The sequence below is a fragment of the Bos taurus genome, chromosome X (genome assembly GCF_002263795.3).
Source record: "Bos taurus isolate L1 Dominette 01449 registration number 42190680 breed Hereford chromosome X, ARS-UCD2.0, whole genome shotgun sequence".
In the NCBI taxonomy this organism is placed as follows: Eukaryota; Metazoa; Chordata; class Mammalia; order Artiodactyla; family Bovidae; genus Bos; species Bos taurus.
Window position 1 is genome coordinate 31,622,065 of NC_037357.1, and position 19,153 is coordinate 31,641,217.

At 43.1% G+C, this 19,153-nt stretch overlaps 1 protein-coding gene across 11 annotated transcripts in view; it reads left to right on the forward strand.

The window, feature by feature from the left end:
- The window catches only part of AFF2 (ALF transcription elongation factor 2), a 534,314-nt gene that overhangs the window by 504,721 nt on the left and 10,440 nt on the right, over window positions 1–19,153 (forward strand). For all 11 annotated transcript variants that reach the window (XM_024988032.2, XM_024988034.2, XM_059883420.1 and 8 more), the window contains 6 exons: window positions 1,643–1,914; window positions 2,490–2,553; window positions 5,444–5,580; window positions 9,707–9,778; window positions 11,395–11,488; window positions 14,256–14,308. In XM_024988032.2, coding sequence (XP_024843800.1) covers window positions 1,643–1,914; window positions 2,490–2,553; window positions 5,444–5,580; window positions 9,707–9,778; window positions 11,395–11,488; window positions 14,256–14,308 — 692 coding nt within the window. The remainder of the gene's footprint in view (window positions 1–1,642; window positions 1,915–2,489; window positions 2,554–5,443; window positions 5,581–9,706; window positions 9,779–11,394; window positions 11,489–14,255; window positions 14,309–19,153) is intronic.

Consider the following 19,153-nt stretch of genomic DNA (forward strand, 5'->3'; position numbering starts at 1 on the left):
TGAGACTTCCATGGATATAAGAAATGTTCACATTTGACTTTTAGCTGAAAAGTGACCCTTTTGATTAAGGCCGGTAGGCCTGCAGTCAGCAAATCACTGAGCACACTGGGCAGTGGGGTGATGGGACAGGGTGTGTCGGGGTGTGTGTCACAAATCAGAGATGGCCCCAGCGCTGAAAGGGCTCTCACTCTAAGGTGAACAATGAAACATGCTCGATGAACTTAGATACAAAATAGCTGCTGATTGGTGTCTTAGGGGAGGCTTGAGACACACCTCTCCCACCTCCTTGTCTGTACTGTGGTGTCCGACTCTTTGTGACCTTAGGGACTGTAGCCTACCAGGAGCCTGTGTCCATGGGATTTCCCAGGCAAGAATACTGCAGTGGGTTGACATTTCCTTCTTCAAAAGGACCCATCTCTAAAGGGACAAGAAAGGTTTAAAGCACTTCCAGCCATAGACATAGGCAGTTTTCCTGAGAAGGCATTTGTTGATCTGGGTTGAACTGAGAGTATTAAGAGAGATAAGGAGGGTTTAGAAATGAAGGGAAGTGGTTAAACAGTGTACGGTTTAAATTCACAGTGGAATCTTACCCAGTCTTAAAAAGGAAGGAAATTCTGCCATGTGCTACAACCTTGAGCTTTGAGGATGTCATGCTAGATGAAATCAGCCAGTCACAGACAAATAGTGTATGATTCCATTTGCATGTGGTAACTCAAGGAGTCAGATTTTCAAAGACAGAAATTAGAAGGGTGGTTGCCAGGGCCTGGGGAGATGGCAATGGAGAGTTATGGTCTAATGGGCACAAAGTTACAGCTTTTCAGAGTCCTGGAGATTGGTTGGAGGACAATGTAAATGTGCTTAACACTACTGAACTGGATATTTTAAAATGGTTGAGATGGTAGATTGGATATTATGTGTATTTTACTTCTATTTTAAAAATGAAAAATACAATACATTATAGCAAGGTGAAAGAAAGTAATGAGGAGGAGGCTTTTTCTACCCTAAGGCTTCAAGGGAACCAAAGCAGGACAGTGGAGAAATCACAATGAGTTCAGTGTGGTGACAGGTTCGTGGAAGGGAGCTGGGAAGGGTGAAGTCAGGTCTGAAGTCATGAGAGCCTGCCCTTTGAGGTGTCAGAGGACGAAGGGACAGATGTAAGAGACACTGGAGAGAGGGAGTGAATAGGACTTTGTAATGGATTGGGTGAGGGTAATGGAGAGGGAGAAATATGAGATGAAATCGAGCAGTGGTTTTCAAAAAGTTTCAGGAGCATGATTCTGTTTTGAAATAATTTACGGAACTTCAATATCTAAATATGATTAAAGCAGAGCAGCTCAGATGGAAGGCATGGTGGGAAGAACCCTGGTTTATTTGTTCATGGCCCAGGGATGACTGGTTTGCTGCACTAGATCTGGCATTTTGCAGAGTAACAAGAGGCTTGGTGTTCGGTGTCATCGTAGAAAAGCTGGTGACTGCCAGAGTTCATGACATATACCAGGATCACCTGTGTATCCTCAAGCCATGTGCATTGTTGTCTTTTCTCTCGCCTTGTTTCCTAGGGTGATTGACATGCAAAGCATTTATGAAAACATACTCTAAAAATCTGAACCTAATGGAAACTCTTTGTCCTCCTTTTTCCCAGGAGGGAGACACTCCAAAAAAGGCAGCCCCTGGCACTGTCACCAACACTGCTATCGCCTCTGCCACTGCCACTGCCATTGTCACCAGCACTGCCACAGCCACTGCCACGGCCACTACCACAACCACTACCACAACCATTTCCACCACCACCTCCGCCATCACCACTGGCCTCATGGATAGCAGTCACCTGGAGATGACATCGTGGGCGGCCCTGCCCCTTCTGTCCACCAGCACCACCAATGTCCGGAGACCCAAGCTCACTTTTGATGACTCGTATGTTGTCCCCAGATTCTCTGGACCCAGTTGGGGAGCAGTGGATGGGGGTGGGGGCAGTATGGCTTTTCGAGCACCATGCATATGTCACCTGAAATAAGACCTTAGCTGCAGCTGTGCAGCTCGTATAGCCTTAAAAGTATATTCCTCCTCCTCACATACATCCTTATCCCCACCTAGAAATGTCATTGGCTGATTTTAAACACAGAGCTCTGTTACTGTTTCCAAAGGCAGGTGCTGAATCCTAGGTTGCTTAGTCCTCCTTGCTTACCCATGTCCTCAGGTAGAACTGTGTGCCAACAAAGAGAATTACAGCTAGATTCCATTGGATCTGTTTGGGCAACTTGAGTGGTTGGGTTGGAGGATGTAGGTATTTATCCTAATGGGCCATTAGGAACTGATCTCACTCACTGGATTATTTCAAGCTTGGTTATTATATGCGTGACAAGCATCCATCAGCCCTGTTCAAGGCATTGTATAGGAATGGATTTATAGCCCCCCAAAGTATGACAATTCAGTCTTTTAATGAAAAGATGAAACATTGCTTTCTGAATGAGCTCATTTCGTTTGTTTAGGGTTCACAATGCTGATTATTACATGCAAGAGGCTAAGAAGCTGAAGCACAAAGCTGATGCACTGGTAGGTTTCCTTATTGCTGCTCTGACATAGGGAGATTGGAGCTGGTTAATTCCTTAGCCTGGTGCAGAGTCCCCAAGTTCTTGGCGCCATGTTGCCCTGCCATTCTTGGTTTTCCCACTCTTCTTCCCCTTGTTCCAACTTCAGAGGTGCCGAGGCTTATGCTACCTTTCAATTGAATTTGAAATGACTTTTGAAACTGCCCTGGAGAAGGTGGGTGCTCCCATGGTTTCTAATGAACTCCAAACTGGTGTAGGCAGGGAGAGAGTTGCTGAGAGCTGGTTAAGTGCCTCAAGCATTGGCTTTGGGAAATTCAGGTCTGTAGAAAAAACTTGACTGCTTGCTGCATTAGATAACCTAGGGCCCTGCACAGAGAAAGTATGTTCTGGTTTCTGGATTTCCCAGGACACTTGGCCCTGCTGCCTCCAAGGGTGGTGGGTACCTAGACCAGGAGAAACCAGGCACAGAGAGCTATTTGATTGACTAAGCAACCTAACAGAGGGTCTCAATCGTGTGTGTTACAGTCACTTGGGGAGCTTTAAAATAGCCCTCATGCTCAGGCCACACCCCAGAGAAATGGAATCAGAATTTCTGAGAGTGGGACCAGATGTGAGTGTCAAAACTCCCAGGTGATTCCCAAGTACAGCCAGTGTTGAGAACCACTGCCCTAGAGAAGACCCTGAATTCAGAATCCCCACCTTCAACTAAAGCCCAGCATAATTTAAGATGTCTGTTCAATTCCATTGGGTTAAAAAAAATCATATCCTCCATCATTGCATTGTGTCCAGCCAAGACTTGGCTGCCCCGTGCTGCTTGCCTCTGGGAGGGCTATAATGAAGGACCACAATGGTTTCTGCACCATCACTTGTGAGTGGCCACCATCCACTGCCCTCTCAAGGGCCACAGTACATAAGGAGATAATTGGTATATCTTTAGTATTAAAATCTCAATGGGGTGTGTGGGAAAAAAAGTCTAAAAAAATTCACTGAGTGGTAGGGGAGGGGGGAGGGAATGATAATGGGGGGAGGGGAAGGTTGAGCAATACTCATTCAGAGGAAGATGTCTGTGCCAGTCTTACATCTATACCAGAGTTAGACACTTCTTCGGAGTTCAAGCCCCTCAGTTATAAATAAGGAAACCGAGGCCCAGAAGAGGGTGTGACTCAGCCACTCATTAGCACTATGGCCCATATAGTCCTCTCTCTGGACTTCAGTTTTTCCTTTTGGAAAAATAGGGATTTGGACCAGGTGGTTTTTAAGGATCCTTCCAGCTATGGGTTTGTGAATGAAAAGTCAGTTTCAAAAATCAGGATGTAGATTTCCTGATTTCCAGATTTCCTTTGGCTTCCTTAATTTCCACAGGAGAGAGCCAATCAGAGTTGGATGACCTGAGGAAGTTATCTTGTAAGGCAAGAGAAGAAGGAGATAACTTGCATATATACACAAAGGTTTTCATAAAATCAGTTTGAATTGGGCTGAAACTGATGTTTTTCCACAACAGCTTACAGAAAGGAAAGCACCAAATTCCTGCAGTACATAAAAGGGGAAGAACATTTATTGTAAAAAGAGTCATTTACAGCAAGAGATTCTGCAAGACTTGTAACTCATCATTTTATAGTTGTACTTAATCCTTTGCTAGAGACAGCTACTCTGCTGTTTTGAGAATTGAAACCTTCACAGTTGCATAGAAAATATTTTGATAAAAGGTATATAAGAAAATTAAAATTGGTCAATCTGCATTCTATTGGTTCTTTCACATAAAATTCCATATTAGTGAAATTCTTCCATCCAGCTATCAAAAATTGAAAATGTTAAATACTGTTATAAAATACTCACTATAAAACTGTCATATATAATATTCATTACACATAAAAAAGAAATCAGTATGTCTAAGTCAGTTTAATCGTGACCATTATCAGGGCTAAAACCTTTTGCAATAAAATTTTACTAAACTAAAATATTTAGTAGTGCTATATTTGGGAGCTTTTTGACTCACTACTTCAGACCATCATTTACAATGAAAGTGATGTGATTATTGTCACCAGTCACACTGCAGCTTCCCATTTTTCATGACAGTAGCATCCATTTGTTACTCTTCTCCTGGGGATGGGGTTGACATGCTATGCTAGAGTTCCAAGGAAAGACTAGATGTGTTAGTTGTCCAGGAAGCTTGTAAAAAGTGGAGTTTCACTGCAAACTTTGTCTAGACCAGCGATCCACAACCTTTTTGGCACCAGGGGCCGGTTTCCTGGAAGACAATTTTTGCACAGACTGGAATGGGGAGGGGGGCAGGGATGGTTTCAGGATGACTCAAGCACATTTCATTGATTGTGCACTTTATGTCTATTAGTATTACATCAGCTGCACCTCAGATCATCAGGCATTAGATCCTGGAGGTTGGGGATCCCTGTTCTAAGGACATTACGATGACCAGTCTAGTAAATGTGGTCAATAGAAACTAGTCAAGGCAGTGATTTGAATTCTGCTCCACCAAAAAGATAACAAAAATAGGAATACCACAAAGACATGATACCTTGGCTACAGTTTTCTCTTCTCACCCAGCCTCCATGTCATGACAACAGAACCTGAAATAAGTTACATCCTTGTCGAGACAAATTCCTAATTGCCCCCACCATATCTCGACCTTGGCACTATTGAGCCAGGCACTTCTCCACAATGGGAGCTGTCCTGGGCATTGCAGATGTTTAGCAGCATCTCCAGCCTCTGTCCACTAGATGCCCCCTATCGCTAATGGGGACAACCAAAGAGGTCTCCAGACATTGCCAAATGTTCCCTGGGGGAGGGGTGTGAAGTTTCCCAGGATTGAGCACCACTGCTTTCGATGAAGGAGAGAAGAGGAACTGTCATGATGATGAGTCTTCTTCCTGTTTCAGTTCGAGAAATTTGGCAAAGCCGTGAATTACGCGGATGCAGCCCTGTCCTTCACTGAATGTGGCAACGCGATGGAGAGAGACCCTCTGGAAGCCAAGTCTCCATACACCATGTACTCCGAGACTGTGGAACTCCTCAGGTTCATGCTTTTCTGCTACCTTCTTCCTAAGCTCTCTCCACTCATAATTAGAAGCTACTGTGTTTTTGAAAAATATCTTTTCCACCTAGTAATGATTCATCCAAGGCACCTTCTTCTCAGAAGTTACCATAATTAGTTTTTGCCATTTGATTCATGTCATGGAAAATTTATAACTGATGGACACTGCTTTTTATCAGTTATCCCCTTCAGAGGTTCTAATGTGAGTGTTATAATTTGCGATATTCATAAAATGGAAAGGTAGTGGGTGGAAATAAAGGATCATCATTTCATGGTGTCAAGCGGGCCCTTGTCTTTTCAAAGCACAGTTTCATAATTCACAGAAAGCAGTCCTGTTGGGATTTCTGTTATAAATCATGTTTTCTAAGAATTTCTGCCTCTGTTATGAAAAAGAGAGGGGCACTGTTCCAACATCAGGGGTGGAATAGACTTTCCAGGCATCTAGAATTTGAGGGACAGTCAAGCTGGTAGCAGGGAAGCCTAGAAGAGGCTGACACTAGGGAATGGTGTATTAACAGCAGAGATTATTGGTTTCATTTGCATTTTGAATGAAATTTTCTGGACTGTTGGTCTTGGTGCAGTGGAGTTTGTGGGCAATCAAAAAATTCCTGTAAGAAGGGAAAGGAGAAGAAATGATACGCATTTGAGTGCCTTCCTGTAATCTGTAGGTATTTGTGAAAAGAATTTCATCCACCTCTGAATAGTGGATAAGCACTCACCGTCATTTGCTGGATGGACAACATCATGGTTTTTGACTTAGCAGTTCTTCACATGATAGGCCCTTATATCCCAGGCACCTCTGGCTCGATTAGCTGATAATGCCAGGCCTGCTTTTTATTGTGTTCTTGCATCTGCAATAAACTGTTACAAATCTGAAGACAATTGTACCTAAACCTTCAGACAGGCATCAGACTGAAGCATGCATATTTTCTGAGGAAAGCACTTGAAAAGATCAAAAGAATGGGAACCATTATAAAGAAGGAAAAAACAACAAAAACTATGATTACGTAGACTCATAAGATTTAGCTAAAGCCGCCGAAGTAGGGAAAGGATGAGGAAAGTTCCAGCCTTACTCTGCCACGCCAGGCAGCCATCTTTGCTTTTCGCTGCTCTGACAAGCATATAAAGTATCTCTCAGACTTACTTTATGTGAAAGCTGCCACCGCCATTTGTAGCTTTTAAGGGGAAATTGATTTCTCAGTGTCTATCCAAGACTGCCTGCAATTTTCAAAGATGTACAAGATAAAAATACTGGGAAAAAATGAGGAATCAAAATGGAAGGGAAACTTTAATGAATAAACAAGAAGAAAAGCTTCACCTTCTATTCATCCCCAAACACAATTTAAGGCACTTTTAAATTAACAAGGAAATGTAAAAATGTTAGCACAGGCTTCCCTTGTAGCTCAGTTGATAAAAGAATCTGCATGCAATGTAGGAGTCCGGGGTTTAATTCCTGGGTTGGGAAGATCCCGCGGAGAAGGGCATGGCAACCCACTCCAGTATTCTTGCCTGGAGAATCCCAGGGACAGAGGAGCCTGGCAGGCTACAGTCCATGGGGTCACAAGAGTTGGGCACGAATTAACCACTAAAGCACAATGTTAGCACACACACAAAATTATGGTGAAGTGGACCTCTACCATGCTGATGGTGGGAATGGAAATTGATCCTTGTAAATTGAGGGCAATTTGGCATCGTGTGGGAAAACCTATAGAAGTGAGCATTCATATCTTTGAAGCCACTAATTCTAGAAATCTGAACTTCCCGTACTGACGAAAAGAATTGTAAGAGGAGAATGAGTTATCCATAGAGTGTTCAGTTTGGCCTATGTTATAGCACCCAATTTGAAGCAAAGCAAATCATCGATAACAGAAGGGTAATTAATTACATCACAGTACTCTCAACAGAATAATTTGCAGCCATTGAAATGCAGCAGTGATGGAGACCATGTAGCTGCATGAAAATGTTTATGAGTTATAGACTCACTACATTTCTGACCACAAAAAGCATGCTTCTGCATGTGGACCAACTTGGAAGGGAAACAAGATCATAACTGTAATTGGGGGTGAAATAACACCCATAACTTCACCCCCAATTACAGTTATATATATATATATATATATATATATATATATATATATATATATATACACACACACACACACACACATATTTTTCTTACACATGCACTCAGAATAGAAAAGCAAAACCTCACAGTTCATTTTTGGTAAAAATACAATGTGAATCACTGAGTAATATTTATTTCCTTTAGAAAACACTTCCTTTCCCTTTTTATTATTTACAATTTCTTTTCTTTTTCTCCAAGCAGGTTTTTTCCATGATATGAGAGTTTACTCCCCCCATAGGGTATATTTTCAGTGGAACCTGGTAAAACTCAGTGGATAACTTAGAGACATTCACTTTAAAGGCAGTCTTTTGAAACTATCTTTTCAGATCATTGTAGATTCACATGCAGTTGTAAGAAATGATACGGGAAGTTCATGTGTCCCTCTCCCCCCATATCCCCTCATGGTACTGTCCAGCATAGCTCTAGTCCAAGATCATGGAGGACACAGACATTGGTACATTCCATCCACCTTGCTCAGATGTCATCAGGTCTTTTATCCCCAAATTTCACCAGTTCTATGTGCAATCCTTTATGTGCCCTCTATATATAGAATTATATATTTTCTGCCTAGTGTATGTGTGTGTATAATTTTCTTTGGAGAGAAATTTCAGTTGGGAATAAAATGAACTGAGGCAACTAAGTCTTCTTGCCCATGTAAGCAATTGGAACTCCACTATCAAGGCGTTTCAACAGTGGCTGCAATTAGAGGGTGACTGTAATAAGAACATAGTTTTTAGTAGCAAATTTTATGCCGAAGAGATTTTTACTATACTCTCCTTAATGGTAGAGCACCCTATGTTTTTCAGTGAAGTAATTTTGGTTGCTCTCAGCCTTGGGAATCTGCAGTAGAAATATACTTGTGAAAACAAGTGGGGCATCACAACGACTGGCATTTAAGTGATCCAGAATGACTGACATTTAAGTGATCCAGCTGTCAAACACAGATTTATGATGCCATAAAAACCCTTTTTGCTTAATATGGCAACAACAGGAGGAACCCACAGCAAGTGCATGAGTCCTTTTGTCAGAAAATGTTCATTGGACAGAACTGTGGCAGTAATAGGGAGAGCGGGGTGATAGGGGGCATGGTGTTCTAGGGAGGCTGCTGAAAGTGTGGGCTCACCAATGCCTTGTCATGATGAAGAGCTAGTCCAGGCTGCCTGAACATCTTCAGCTTCCTTCTGCAACAGTAAACTCTGCTACTTATTCCACCACGAGTTCCTGTGAAATTGCATTAAAGCTCAGACAATGATTTTATGCAATGAATTGATTTTCAAGAGTCTAAATGCCCAGAATGGAATGTGCTCAGCTCAAAGAACAAAAATGGGAACTATTCAACCTTTGATTGCCCTGGTGTGGAATGCTAACTATTAAAGAAAATGGAAAGACAAAATATGCAAGCACCATAAATTAGGGGTGCTCAGACCTTCACCTGCTGTGAAATTGACCACCCTTAAAAAAACAAAACCACTTCCTACAGGAATATATTCCACACCTGAGCCATTAGAAATGCCCTCTATAACTGTGTCGGAGGCCTCGCCATGCTCGTGTCAGACATCATTGTGTGATTGTTTACCGCAGGTGTCAAAAATTCAACTGAGACTGACATTTGTGTCCATCTCTCGTGGAAAGATAATAATGTTGTTTAGCTGGAGTATTCTTAGAAACATTATTTTTCCAGCATTTATACACAGGTGAAACCCACAGTAATTCCACAGCACTGTTCTAGAGCATGGGCTCTAAATTTAACTGGCTTCTCCAGAGCGAGCTTCCATTGGTCACATCAGTGCTATTGTGACACACCTGTGGTCATCATTTTGTGAATGTTTTCAGGAAAGCACTCTTGTGCCCACATGGCCTTCTCAGTCCTCCTGCCAGAACCAATGTGGGCCTAGCTCATTCAAGTGATGACAATACCAATGGTGTTGGGGCTTTATGAACAGTCAGACAGATTCCATTTGAGCTTGTCCTTTCTCTTCAAAGGTATGCCATGAGGCTGAAGAATTTTGCAAGCCCCCTGGCTTCAGATGGGGACAAAAAGCTGGCTGTACTATGGTAAGTCTCATGGAGGTGACCAGGAAATAGCTGAAATGTCGCAAAAAATTTGAAAACTCAACTTAAGCTGCTTAAATCATTATTCCTGTTTTCTGCTAAACTCTGAAAAATTAACTAATGGATTTCTTCAGTTGCTGACTAAACATCTAATCTCCACATTTATACTCTTATCAAGATGGAATTTTAATGCTTATCCTTTCTTTTTTAAAAAAATAAAGCCACATAAATTTATTTTCTTGCAGTTCTGAAGGTCAGAAGTCTGAAGTGTGTTTCACTAGGCTAAACTCAGGGCATCAACATGGCTGCTTCCCTCCCAGAGGCTCTAGGGAGAATCCACTTCCGCCTTTTCCAGAGGAGGTCTGCATTCCTGGGCTTAGGGCCTCTTCCTCCATCAAGAAGTCAGCAATGTATCTTAACATGTCTCCCTGACTTTGACCTTCTGCCTCCTTTTTCCATCTTTTGTGAACTCTCTTTTTCTTTTTTTTAAAATGTTACTGAAATATAATTGATATACACTGGTGTGTTAATTTCTAGTGTACAGCAAAGTGACAGTTCAGTACAGTTCAGAAGCTCAGTTGTGTCCGACTCTTTGTGACCCCATGGACTGCAGCATGCCAGGTTTCCTTGTCCAACACCAACTCCCAGAGCTTGTTCAAACTCATGTCCATCGAGTTGGTGATGCCATCCAACCATCTCATCCTCTGTCGTCCCCTTCTCGTCCTGCCTTCAATCTTTCCCACCATCAGGGTCTTTTCTAAGGAGTCAGTTCTTCAGATCAGGTGGCCAAAGTTTTGGAGTTTCAACTTCAGCATCAGTCCTTCCAATAAATATTCAGGACTGATTTCCTTTAGGATTGACAAGTTTGATCTCCTTGCAGTCCAAGGGACCCTCAAGAGTCTTCTCCAACACCAGAGTTCAAAAGCATCAGTTCTCCACACTCAACTTTTTTATGGTCCAACTCTCACATCCATATATAACTACTGGAAAAAAAATAGTTTGACTAAACGGACCTTTGTCAACAAAGTAATGTCTCTGCTTTTTAATATGGTGTCTAGGTTTGTCTTAGCTTGTCTTCCAAGGAACAAATGTCTTTAATTTCATGACTTCAGTCACCATCTGCAGTGATTTTGGACCCCAAGCAAATGAAGTCTCTCACTGTTTTCATTGTTTCCCCATCTATTTGCCATGAAGTGATGGGACTGGGTGCCATGATCTTAGTTTTCTGAATGTTGAGTTTTAAGCCAACTTTTTCACTCTCCTCTTTGACGTTCATCAACAGGGTCTTTAGTTCTTCTTCACTTTCTGCCCTAAGGGTGGTGTCATCTGTTTATCTGAGGTTATTTATATCTCTCCCGCAATCTTGATTCCAGTTTGTGTGACTCAGTTATACATATATATTCTCTTCCATATTCTTTGCCATTATGGTTTACAGTTTATCACATGATGTTGAATATAGTTCCCTGTACTATGCTTATTCCTTCTTTTTAAAAAAATTTCTTTTTTTCACTTATGTTCCTCGGTAACCATAGGAGAGGTGCTGCAGATGGGAGCTGTTTTTTAATGAATAGGTCTGAGGAAGTGTTGGCATTAATGTGCTCCTTTCCCCATCATCACAGCTACAGATGCCTGTCACTTCTCTACCTGAGGATGTTCAAACTGAAGAAGGACCATGCCATGAAGTACTCCAGATCACTGATGGAATATTTTAAGGTAATATGTACTTTGTGTAATTTATAGGTCCTGGGTGATTAAATCACTAATGAGACATGGCAGGCATGTTATGAAATGTCACGGTTGTCACAGCTGAAGGCTGAACTTTCTGCATCCTGGCTGGCCATGGCCGTCTCACCTCTCCTTTGGAGCTCAGCAGAGAGCTTGGGTTTGATCCAGTTCCAGGGAGAGAAGGTACCATAGTTCAATCCCCTGATGATGCTCTGGAGTGAACAAGTGAGCCTGGGCGCCTTCCTGGGTCTAGTCAGGATGGTGATCCCTTCTGCCTGCACTGTGGACTGCCTGCAGAACATGGCTCATGTTACATGACATGCCAGCCTAGAAATTTCTCAGCAGTGAGAGCAGTCACCACAGCCACCCTAGGCTCTGAGGGCACAGCCACACCCCCAGGGGCCCTTTGGCCATGGGGAGTGTTGAACATAGTGGTTGCAGTTGAAGACAACTGATAACTTTGGCTGTCAAAATAAACCAACAATAAATAAACAAACTCATCCACTCAGGGAGCTGGTGTTTTTGATTTGCAAGAAAAATGAAATATTTGAACCACAAGATGCAATGCCAAGACGTGGGAACAAGCCCAGATAAAAACGGCAAGCCTGGAGCTGGGCCTGGCAACCATGTCGGGTGTCATTGGCTGAGGCTCCGTGGACCTTCTGCTGCTTCCTTCCACCCGTCATTGCTGATCATGTGTTAGAGTTGAGGGCTCAAGGTTGCTATTGGGCAGGTCTTGAAAGAAAAGGATAATTTTATTTATTTAGTCATATTATTTTTTGCCAAGTGCGTCAGCTGACATGGCTCAGTTGCATCAAAGCAGTTGTTTGAAATGAATCAAATCCTGACCTTACCTCAGACATTCAAAGCCAGTGGGTAGGGGTGCACGATTATGCGGGAATGCCCACTCAGTTAGGAAAAGAGCAGCTCTCATGTGGTGTGGCCATGATAAAGCTAGTGCTTGTGAATGCAGTCAAATGCAGCAGCTGCCCTTGACCATGTGTTTACAGTCTCCACCTGGGCTCTGGAAAGGCGTCTTGACGCTGGTGGTCCGGGACAGGTCCTAAGAATGGGCATTTGAACAAGTTCCTGAGTGATGCTGATGCTGGTCCTTTGAGGGCACTCTGAGCCACAGCCCTGGCCTCCATTCTCTGTGGCCTGTTCTGCGCAGTGTTCAGTGCACTGCAAAATACCAAACTGATGTTAAGTAACTCACTCCTCTGGCAGAGCGTTGAGCTTCTTTGAGGTTCAAAACGGGAAGCTCCCACCTGCTGAGGTCATTCTAATGAGTTGATCTTTTTCTAGTGAGGCGGTGCTGAGTGTCAGGATTTCCCATGCTCCACAAGTGTACAGCCATGAAAAAAGAGGAGGCCCATTCTTTTCTTAAAATGGATTGTGTTGAAGTATAGTTGATATGCAGTGTTGTGTTAATTTCTGCTGCACAGCAAAGTGATTCAGTTATACACACATATACATTCTTTTTCATGTTCTTTTTCCATTCTGGTTTATAGGAGGATATTGAATATAGTTCCCTGTGCTAAACAGTAGGACCTCGTTGTTTATCCGTCCTATTTATAATAGTTTACCTCTGCTAATTCCAAACTCCTATTCCTTCTCTTCCCCAACTCCCTCCCCCTTGACAACCACAAGTCTATTCACTATGTCTGTGAGTCTATTTCTAGTCCTTAGATATGTTCATTTGTGTCATTTTAGATTCCACATATAAGAGATGTGATATGGTGTTTGTTTTTCTCTTTCTGACTTACTTCACTTAGTATGATGTTGATCCCTAGGTCCATCCATGTTGCTGCCAGTGGCAGCAATAGTTCATTGTATATATGTACCACATCTTCTTTATTCATTCCTCTGTCAACAAACATTTAGGTGTGTTTCCATGTCTTGACTACTGCAAATAGTGCTGCTGTGAATATAGGGATGGATGTATCTTTTCAAATTAGATGTTCTTCCTGATATATGCCCCAAAATGGGATTGCTGGATCATATGGCCATTCTATTCTTAGTTTTTTGAGGCACCTCCATACTGTTCTCCATAGTGGCTGCACCAATTTACATTTCCACCAGCAGTGTAGGAGGGTTCCCTTTTCAAGGAGGCCCATTCTTTAAACCGGCCCATCAGAGGGAAAAGAAGGTTTAGCATTCCACTTCAGGGCAGCCCTGAGCCGGTTACACTGCTCAACAGGGAAAACCATCAGCCATGAGGATATGTACGTGATGATGGCAAATCCAGGTGATACATAGACACACACACAGTGTGTGGTTCTTGGTTCTGGCTGCTTGGTTCTGCTGCTTGGTTCTGGCCAGTTCCTGGGATTTTAGAAATGATAAGCCAACTTGCATCCCAGGGAAAAAGTTTGCAACTGGAGCTAAAGGTGAAAAGCTTGTCTGTACTCTGAAGAGCTTGTTTTGCAGAATAAATTTCAGATGAGGATAATTAAACCACTTCTTGGAGAACTGAGTCTGATTTCACTGGGCCTTTTAGTATATAAGATCTTTCATCAAGTGACTTTCACGGTCCTGATTGGAGCCCACTAATTATCCTAACCAGCTATTTTCATCGAGTGTGCATCGTGGTGTGCTGACGTGCACATACATCCCAGCTCTGCTAACGAAACAGGAGGCATCCCAAAATGCTGCAATCAATATTAATGTACTCTAAATCACACTTCCATCTGTTTCTGAATTAATAAAACACAAAATAGATGTCCTCATTTCCCTCTCTGTTTCTCTCTTTTAGCAAAATGCTTCAAAAGTCGCTCAGATACCATCTCCATGGGTAGGCAATGGAAAGTAAGTATCTTCTGAAAATTGCTTTTTCATGAAAATTAGTGATTGAATAGACCCCAAATATTTGGTATTGACAAGCCAGGCACAAAGGTTAATTCTGAGATTACAGTAATTTGGGTGCACACAGAATTCTAGTCAGGTTTCTGCTAATGGTAGGACAGAAAATTTTAACATGATGTGATTCCAAATTTCTTTCACTATTTGATCTTTAAGCCAAATGACGGCCATAAAAATATCAGTTAATGAGATGGCAAGCACCATGCCATTTCGGGGAGGCAGGGTAGAGTTACCTCCACTGAAGTGATTTTTCAATGATTCACTCAGTAATGAAAGACCAATGAAATATTCATTGATATATGGTAAGTGCTTTAATAAAACCGAAGGCATAATAGTGCTGAAAATGTGAAGGCACTTCGTCAGCCAATTATCTGAGCCTTCATGATGATTTTTATATTAATACTAAAATACTCTGCCCTAAAATATAAAAGCATCTACTATACTGCCGGCCTGAGGCTCAATGAACTCACCCACTCCACAACTGTCCTTAGAGCCGTATCTGCTTGGAGGAGCTGAGGCCTCCAGCAGCAGGGTGGGAGCTGGTAAACCAGTTGACCCAGGCCCAAGGCTGCCCTCAATTCCAAGGATAAAAGTTAAGAGAGCCCTTTCTCTCTGCAATGAAAGGCCAGACCCAATGACATCGGAGCCTCCTCTGAAGAGAGGTTCCTTTTCAGAGGGCAATTCAGAATCCTAGTTCTGTCTCAGCCCTGAACTAGCTATGTGCCCACACTTACCTGAGCATTCGTTTCTCCTGAGTCCAATACCTCTCTGACCACTGCAAGCCCACTTTCCACCAGTAGATGTATTCTTTTGAAAAGAGCTGCTTTTCCCCCCATTTTTCACCACTTCAAAATTCTTATGTCTCTGATCAAAACACTTTCTTGAACAGTGAAATAGTCTCCTTTGCCGCTTTATAAATATCTACAAAGCACACTCCCAAAGGAGTGAAACTGTGAACTCTAAGATCATAAAAAACATTCAGAATGAGGGAACAGATCCATTAAAAACTATGCGCCAACTCAATTACTCTATTGAAAGGAAGTACCGTTTAAATTGTTGAATTAGGTCTCTCTCTTATATTGACGGACAAAAGCGAGACCACAGGCCCAGAGAAAGCTGTTTTCTCTGAACACGGAGTAAAGCAAGGGCAAATTCAGGTAAGCACCCATTCAAGAATCACTGGGAAAAAGTTTTTTAATTCTGCAGAAAGAACTCAAACACATTCTAAGCTTGTGAAGTCACATTAAAAGCCTCCTGAAATGATTTTTTAAAGCAGCTTCTATCTGAAGAAAGCACACTCCTTTTGGTAGGTCAGAGAGCTTTTGAATGAGGCAACTCAAAACGGTTGCCCAGGGGTTACAGCCCATTCATTCAGCACATACTTTGGGTGCATTTCCCTATGAGAGGCTGGGGATGCACTGAATGCCATAGGCTCCGTGTACTCCAGAAGCACGTGGTCCAGTGGCAGGAGGGGACAGATCTGAACAAAGTTCTGTGGACACCCAAGAAAAAGAGATCTTGGGCCTCCCTGGGTGGCCAAGGAGGGCTTCTTTGCCTGCTAGCAGCACTATAACTTGCATCCCCCAGTGGATGAGGATGGTTGGCCCCACACCAGACCTCTCATGATCCTTCCAGAAGAAGCCTCCCCTGACCCTGACTGTGAAGACAGTGCAAAGAATAAGTTGGAAGAAGAAGAAAAACCTACTCGAGATAGAGCAAGGGTCAGCAAATTTTTGCTGCAGAGAGCCAGATAATACACATTTGGGGCTTTGCCAGTCCAGAAAAAAACTGAGGTTGTTACGTAAAAAGAATATGAGATAAAACAAGTTTCCACAAAAATCTTACTGATGAAATTCAGAATATAATAGCAGTTTTAGAATACAAGTTTGTTAAGGAGAAGAAAGGAATTTTGGAAAAATAGAATTTTGTGTTCTTGGGGTTCAAATGTAGCGTTCTCATTCATCAAATTGATTGCATATGTTCATCTTTTCAAAACATTTGTAGCTCACAGGCCATGCAGAAACGGGGTGCACCAGTGCTTTCAGTCCCAATAGAGAGTCATGGTAACCACATCGTGGAGACACTAAAAAAGGGAGGGGCAGCAGTCCCAGATGTCAGGCAGAGAGAATAAAAAAGAAGGCTATGGAAGGAGGAAAGAACAAGGCCATTTGAGGCCTTTAGAAGAGCTGTTTCTGTACACTGGAGGCCTTGGGTGCTATATCGAAAGGGTCTGAAGAGAAGAGATATCTCCCCTTGTTGGGGACATTGGCCAATAAAAGGACTGCAAAGAGTTTTGGTTGTCACTGGAGGGAACATTTCTATCAAGCAAAACTTCTCCCCAAGCTTAGGGAGGGCTATGCCTGTGCAAACATGGGAAGAGCCCAGGGAGAGTAGTAGGAACAAGCCAACATGGACTCAAGGGTGAGCTCGAGGTGGACACCCACATCAAGGGAAACCTAGTAGAGGGAAGGTAGGACTTGGAGGTAAGTTAGCGGAATGGAAGGAAAATGGACTTTGCAGGAAAACAGACCTTTCAAATCGCAGCTCTTTGGCCATCTGCTGTGTGGCTCTCAAAAAAGGAAGTGATCTTTTCTGAGCCCTCTTGTCATCTGTGAAACAGTGACAGCAGAAACTCACCCACAGAGTTGTCATGAGGCTTAGAGATAATAATCAGTGAAGCCCAGAGCACCATGCTTGGTGCACAGCAACTTTAACAAATAGCAGTTGTTGCCACTGCCATGCTTTGTTATCATTATTACCTTTTTAAGTTGGGAGACATAAGTGATCTTCCCCCTAGAACTCCCACAGCTCTTGGTCTACACGTCACTTTTGGCACTTATCCTAGTTTGCCAGAAATTAATGGATTCTTCTCCCCATTAGACTCTTTGCTCTTTTCAATAAGGAATTGCTCATTCTTTAATTCATCAAAGATTTGTTGCCTGCCTACTGTGTATGAGACACTCTGCCAGGCATTTTACCAAAGTATTTATCCCCTATCCGTGTGCTGCTCTACATTATTTTTCTTCCCTCTCCAGAGCACCTCATACATAGTGGATACCATATAATAACAGAGAGATCACTGGAAGGCACTCCATTCACTTATCTCACTGGTATTAAGTACATGTTATGTATACCAGGCACTGTTCTATATGCTGGGAATGGCACTGGATGAAATAGACAATTCCTGTCTATTTCACATTCTTTCAGAAGAAAAAGACAGTAGAAAAAGAATGCATATGCTAAATGATAAATGTCTTAGAGGAAATTAAAACAAGGAAGGGGAAGAGAAAGGGCTGCTTGGCTTGGGGGAGGAGGATCCTCAATAGGGACATTAGGGAAGGATGATGAGAGAATGAGCTATGCAGATCCCTGGGGGAAGTGCATTCCAAGCAGCCAGACACCACCACCTTCTTAGATAGGGGCGTGGCTAGTGACTACCAGGGGCAGCAGGGGGCGAGTGTGGCTGGAAGGCAAGAGAGGATGGTGGGAATCTAGACTGCTCCTGCTGTGGGTGGTGGAAACCTGTGCTGGTGTGTGCACACTTATGGCCATGTGCCGTGGACATGAAGAAAAGCATAAAATCTGAAGCAGATCCACAGAGGGAGAACTCAAGAATGAAGCCCCAGCTGTGGGGAGAACCAAGATGGAGCTGAAGGCACACTAAGAGGAGTACTGCAACAGCCCTTCCAGCCAGAGGAGCACTGTCTTAGGCAGGCTTTGATTGGTGGATTTCACGTGTATGATGTGGTGTTCTGGGAGTTCAGGCATTCTCCACACCAGATCAGCTCACAGAGCCTCATGTCAGGTCAGTCATGACCAAAGGCAAACCATGCCCTCATTCTCCTCGCCTCCACCACTGATTATTTAAAAGAAAGCACCAAGTGGAAAGGAAAGAAAGCCCCTCACCAGCTCCTCAATGTTATAAACTGAAAAGGCCTTTTCAGGAAATATGAGGTAAACAGAGGTGATGTGTTTCCCCTTGAGATTTCTGGGCATAGTTGGAAATCATTGAATCTAGCCTTTTCTTGCAGTCCATGAAGGCTCCAGCAAGGGGAGGGGCTCAGGAGCCCCAGGCTGGAGTCTCAGTCCCTGGGATTCCAGAACTTTTCAAGCACCACATGGTCCCCGTCTCAATGTTTGTGATCTTCTCTAGAGATTATAAATGAGGACATTTTCCTTTCTTGCTGTAAATTGACATTTAAGGATTATTGAGCACCACTGGGGTGGGGACAGGGGAGAGACTGCTGCTGCTGCTAAGTCGCTTCAGTTGTGTCCGACTCTGTGCAACCCCATAGACAGCAGCCCACCAGGCTCCCCCGTCCCTGGGATTCTCTAGGCAAGAACACTGGAGTGGGTTGCCATTTCCTTCTCCAATGCATGAAAGTGAAGTCGCTCAGTCGTGTCCGAGTCTTTGAGACCCCATGGACTGCAGCCTACCAGGCTTCTCCATCCATGGGATTTTCCAGGCAAGAGTACTGGAGTGGGGTGCCATTGCCTTCTCTGAGGAGAGAGACTAGATAATAGCATTTCCAACCTGCCATGAAAAAAAAAAATCCAGCATTCACTGCTTTTGTGTTAACCTTCTGTGCCCAGGTCCCTGAGTTTAACTATCCCTCTGTCCCCACCCTACCTTGAAAATAAATCTTTCCATCATGAAGTATCACACATCTCAGAAGTTATAAACAGAGCAGGCAAACCTTCACACCCTCTTACATCACACAAGTGCAGAGCAATTGTGGGGATTCACTTTAACCCTCATACTAGAATATACCAGAAGATATACTCTGTTTG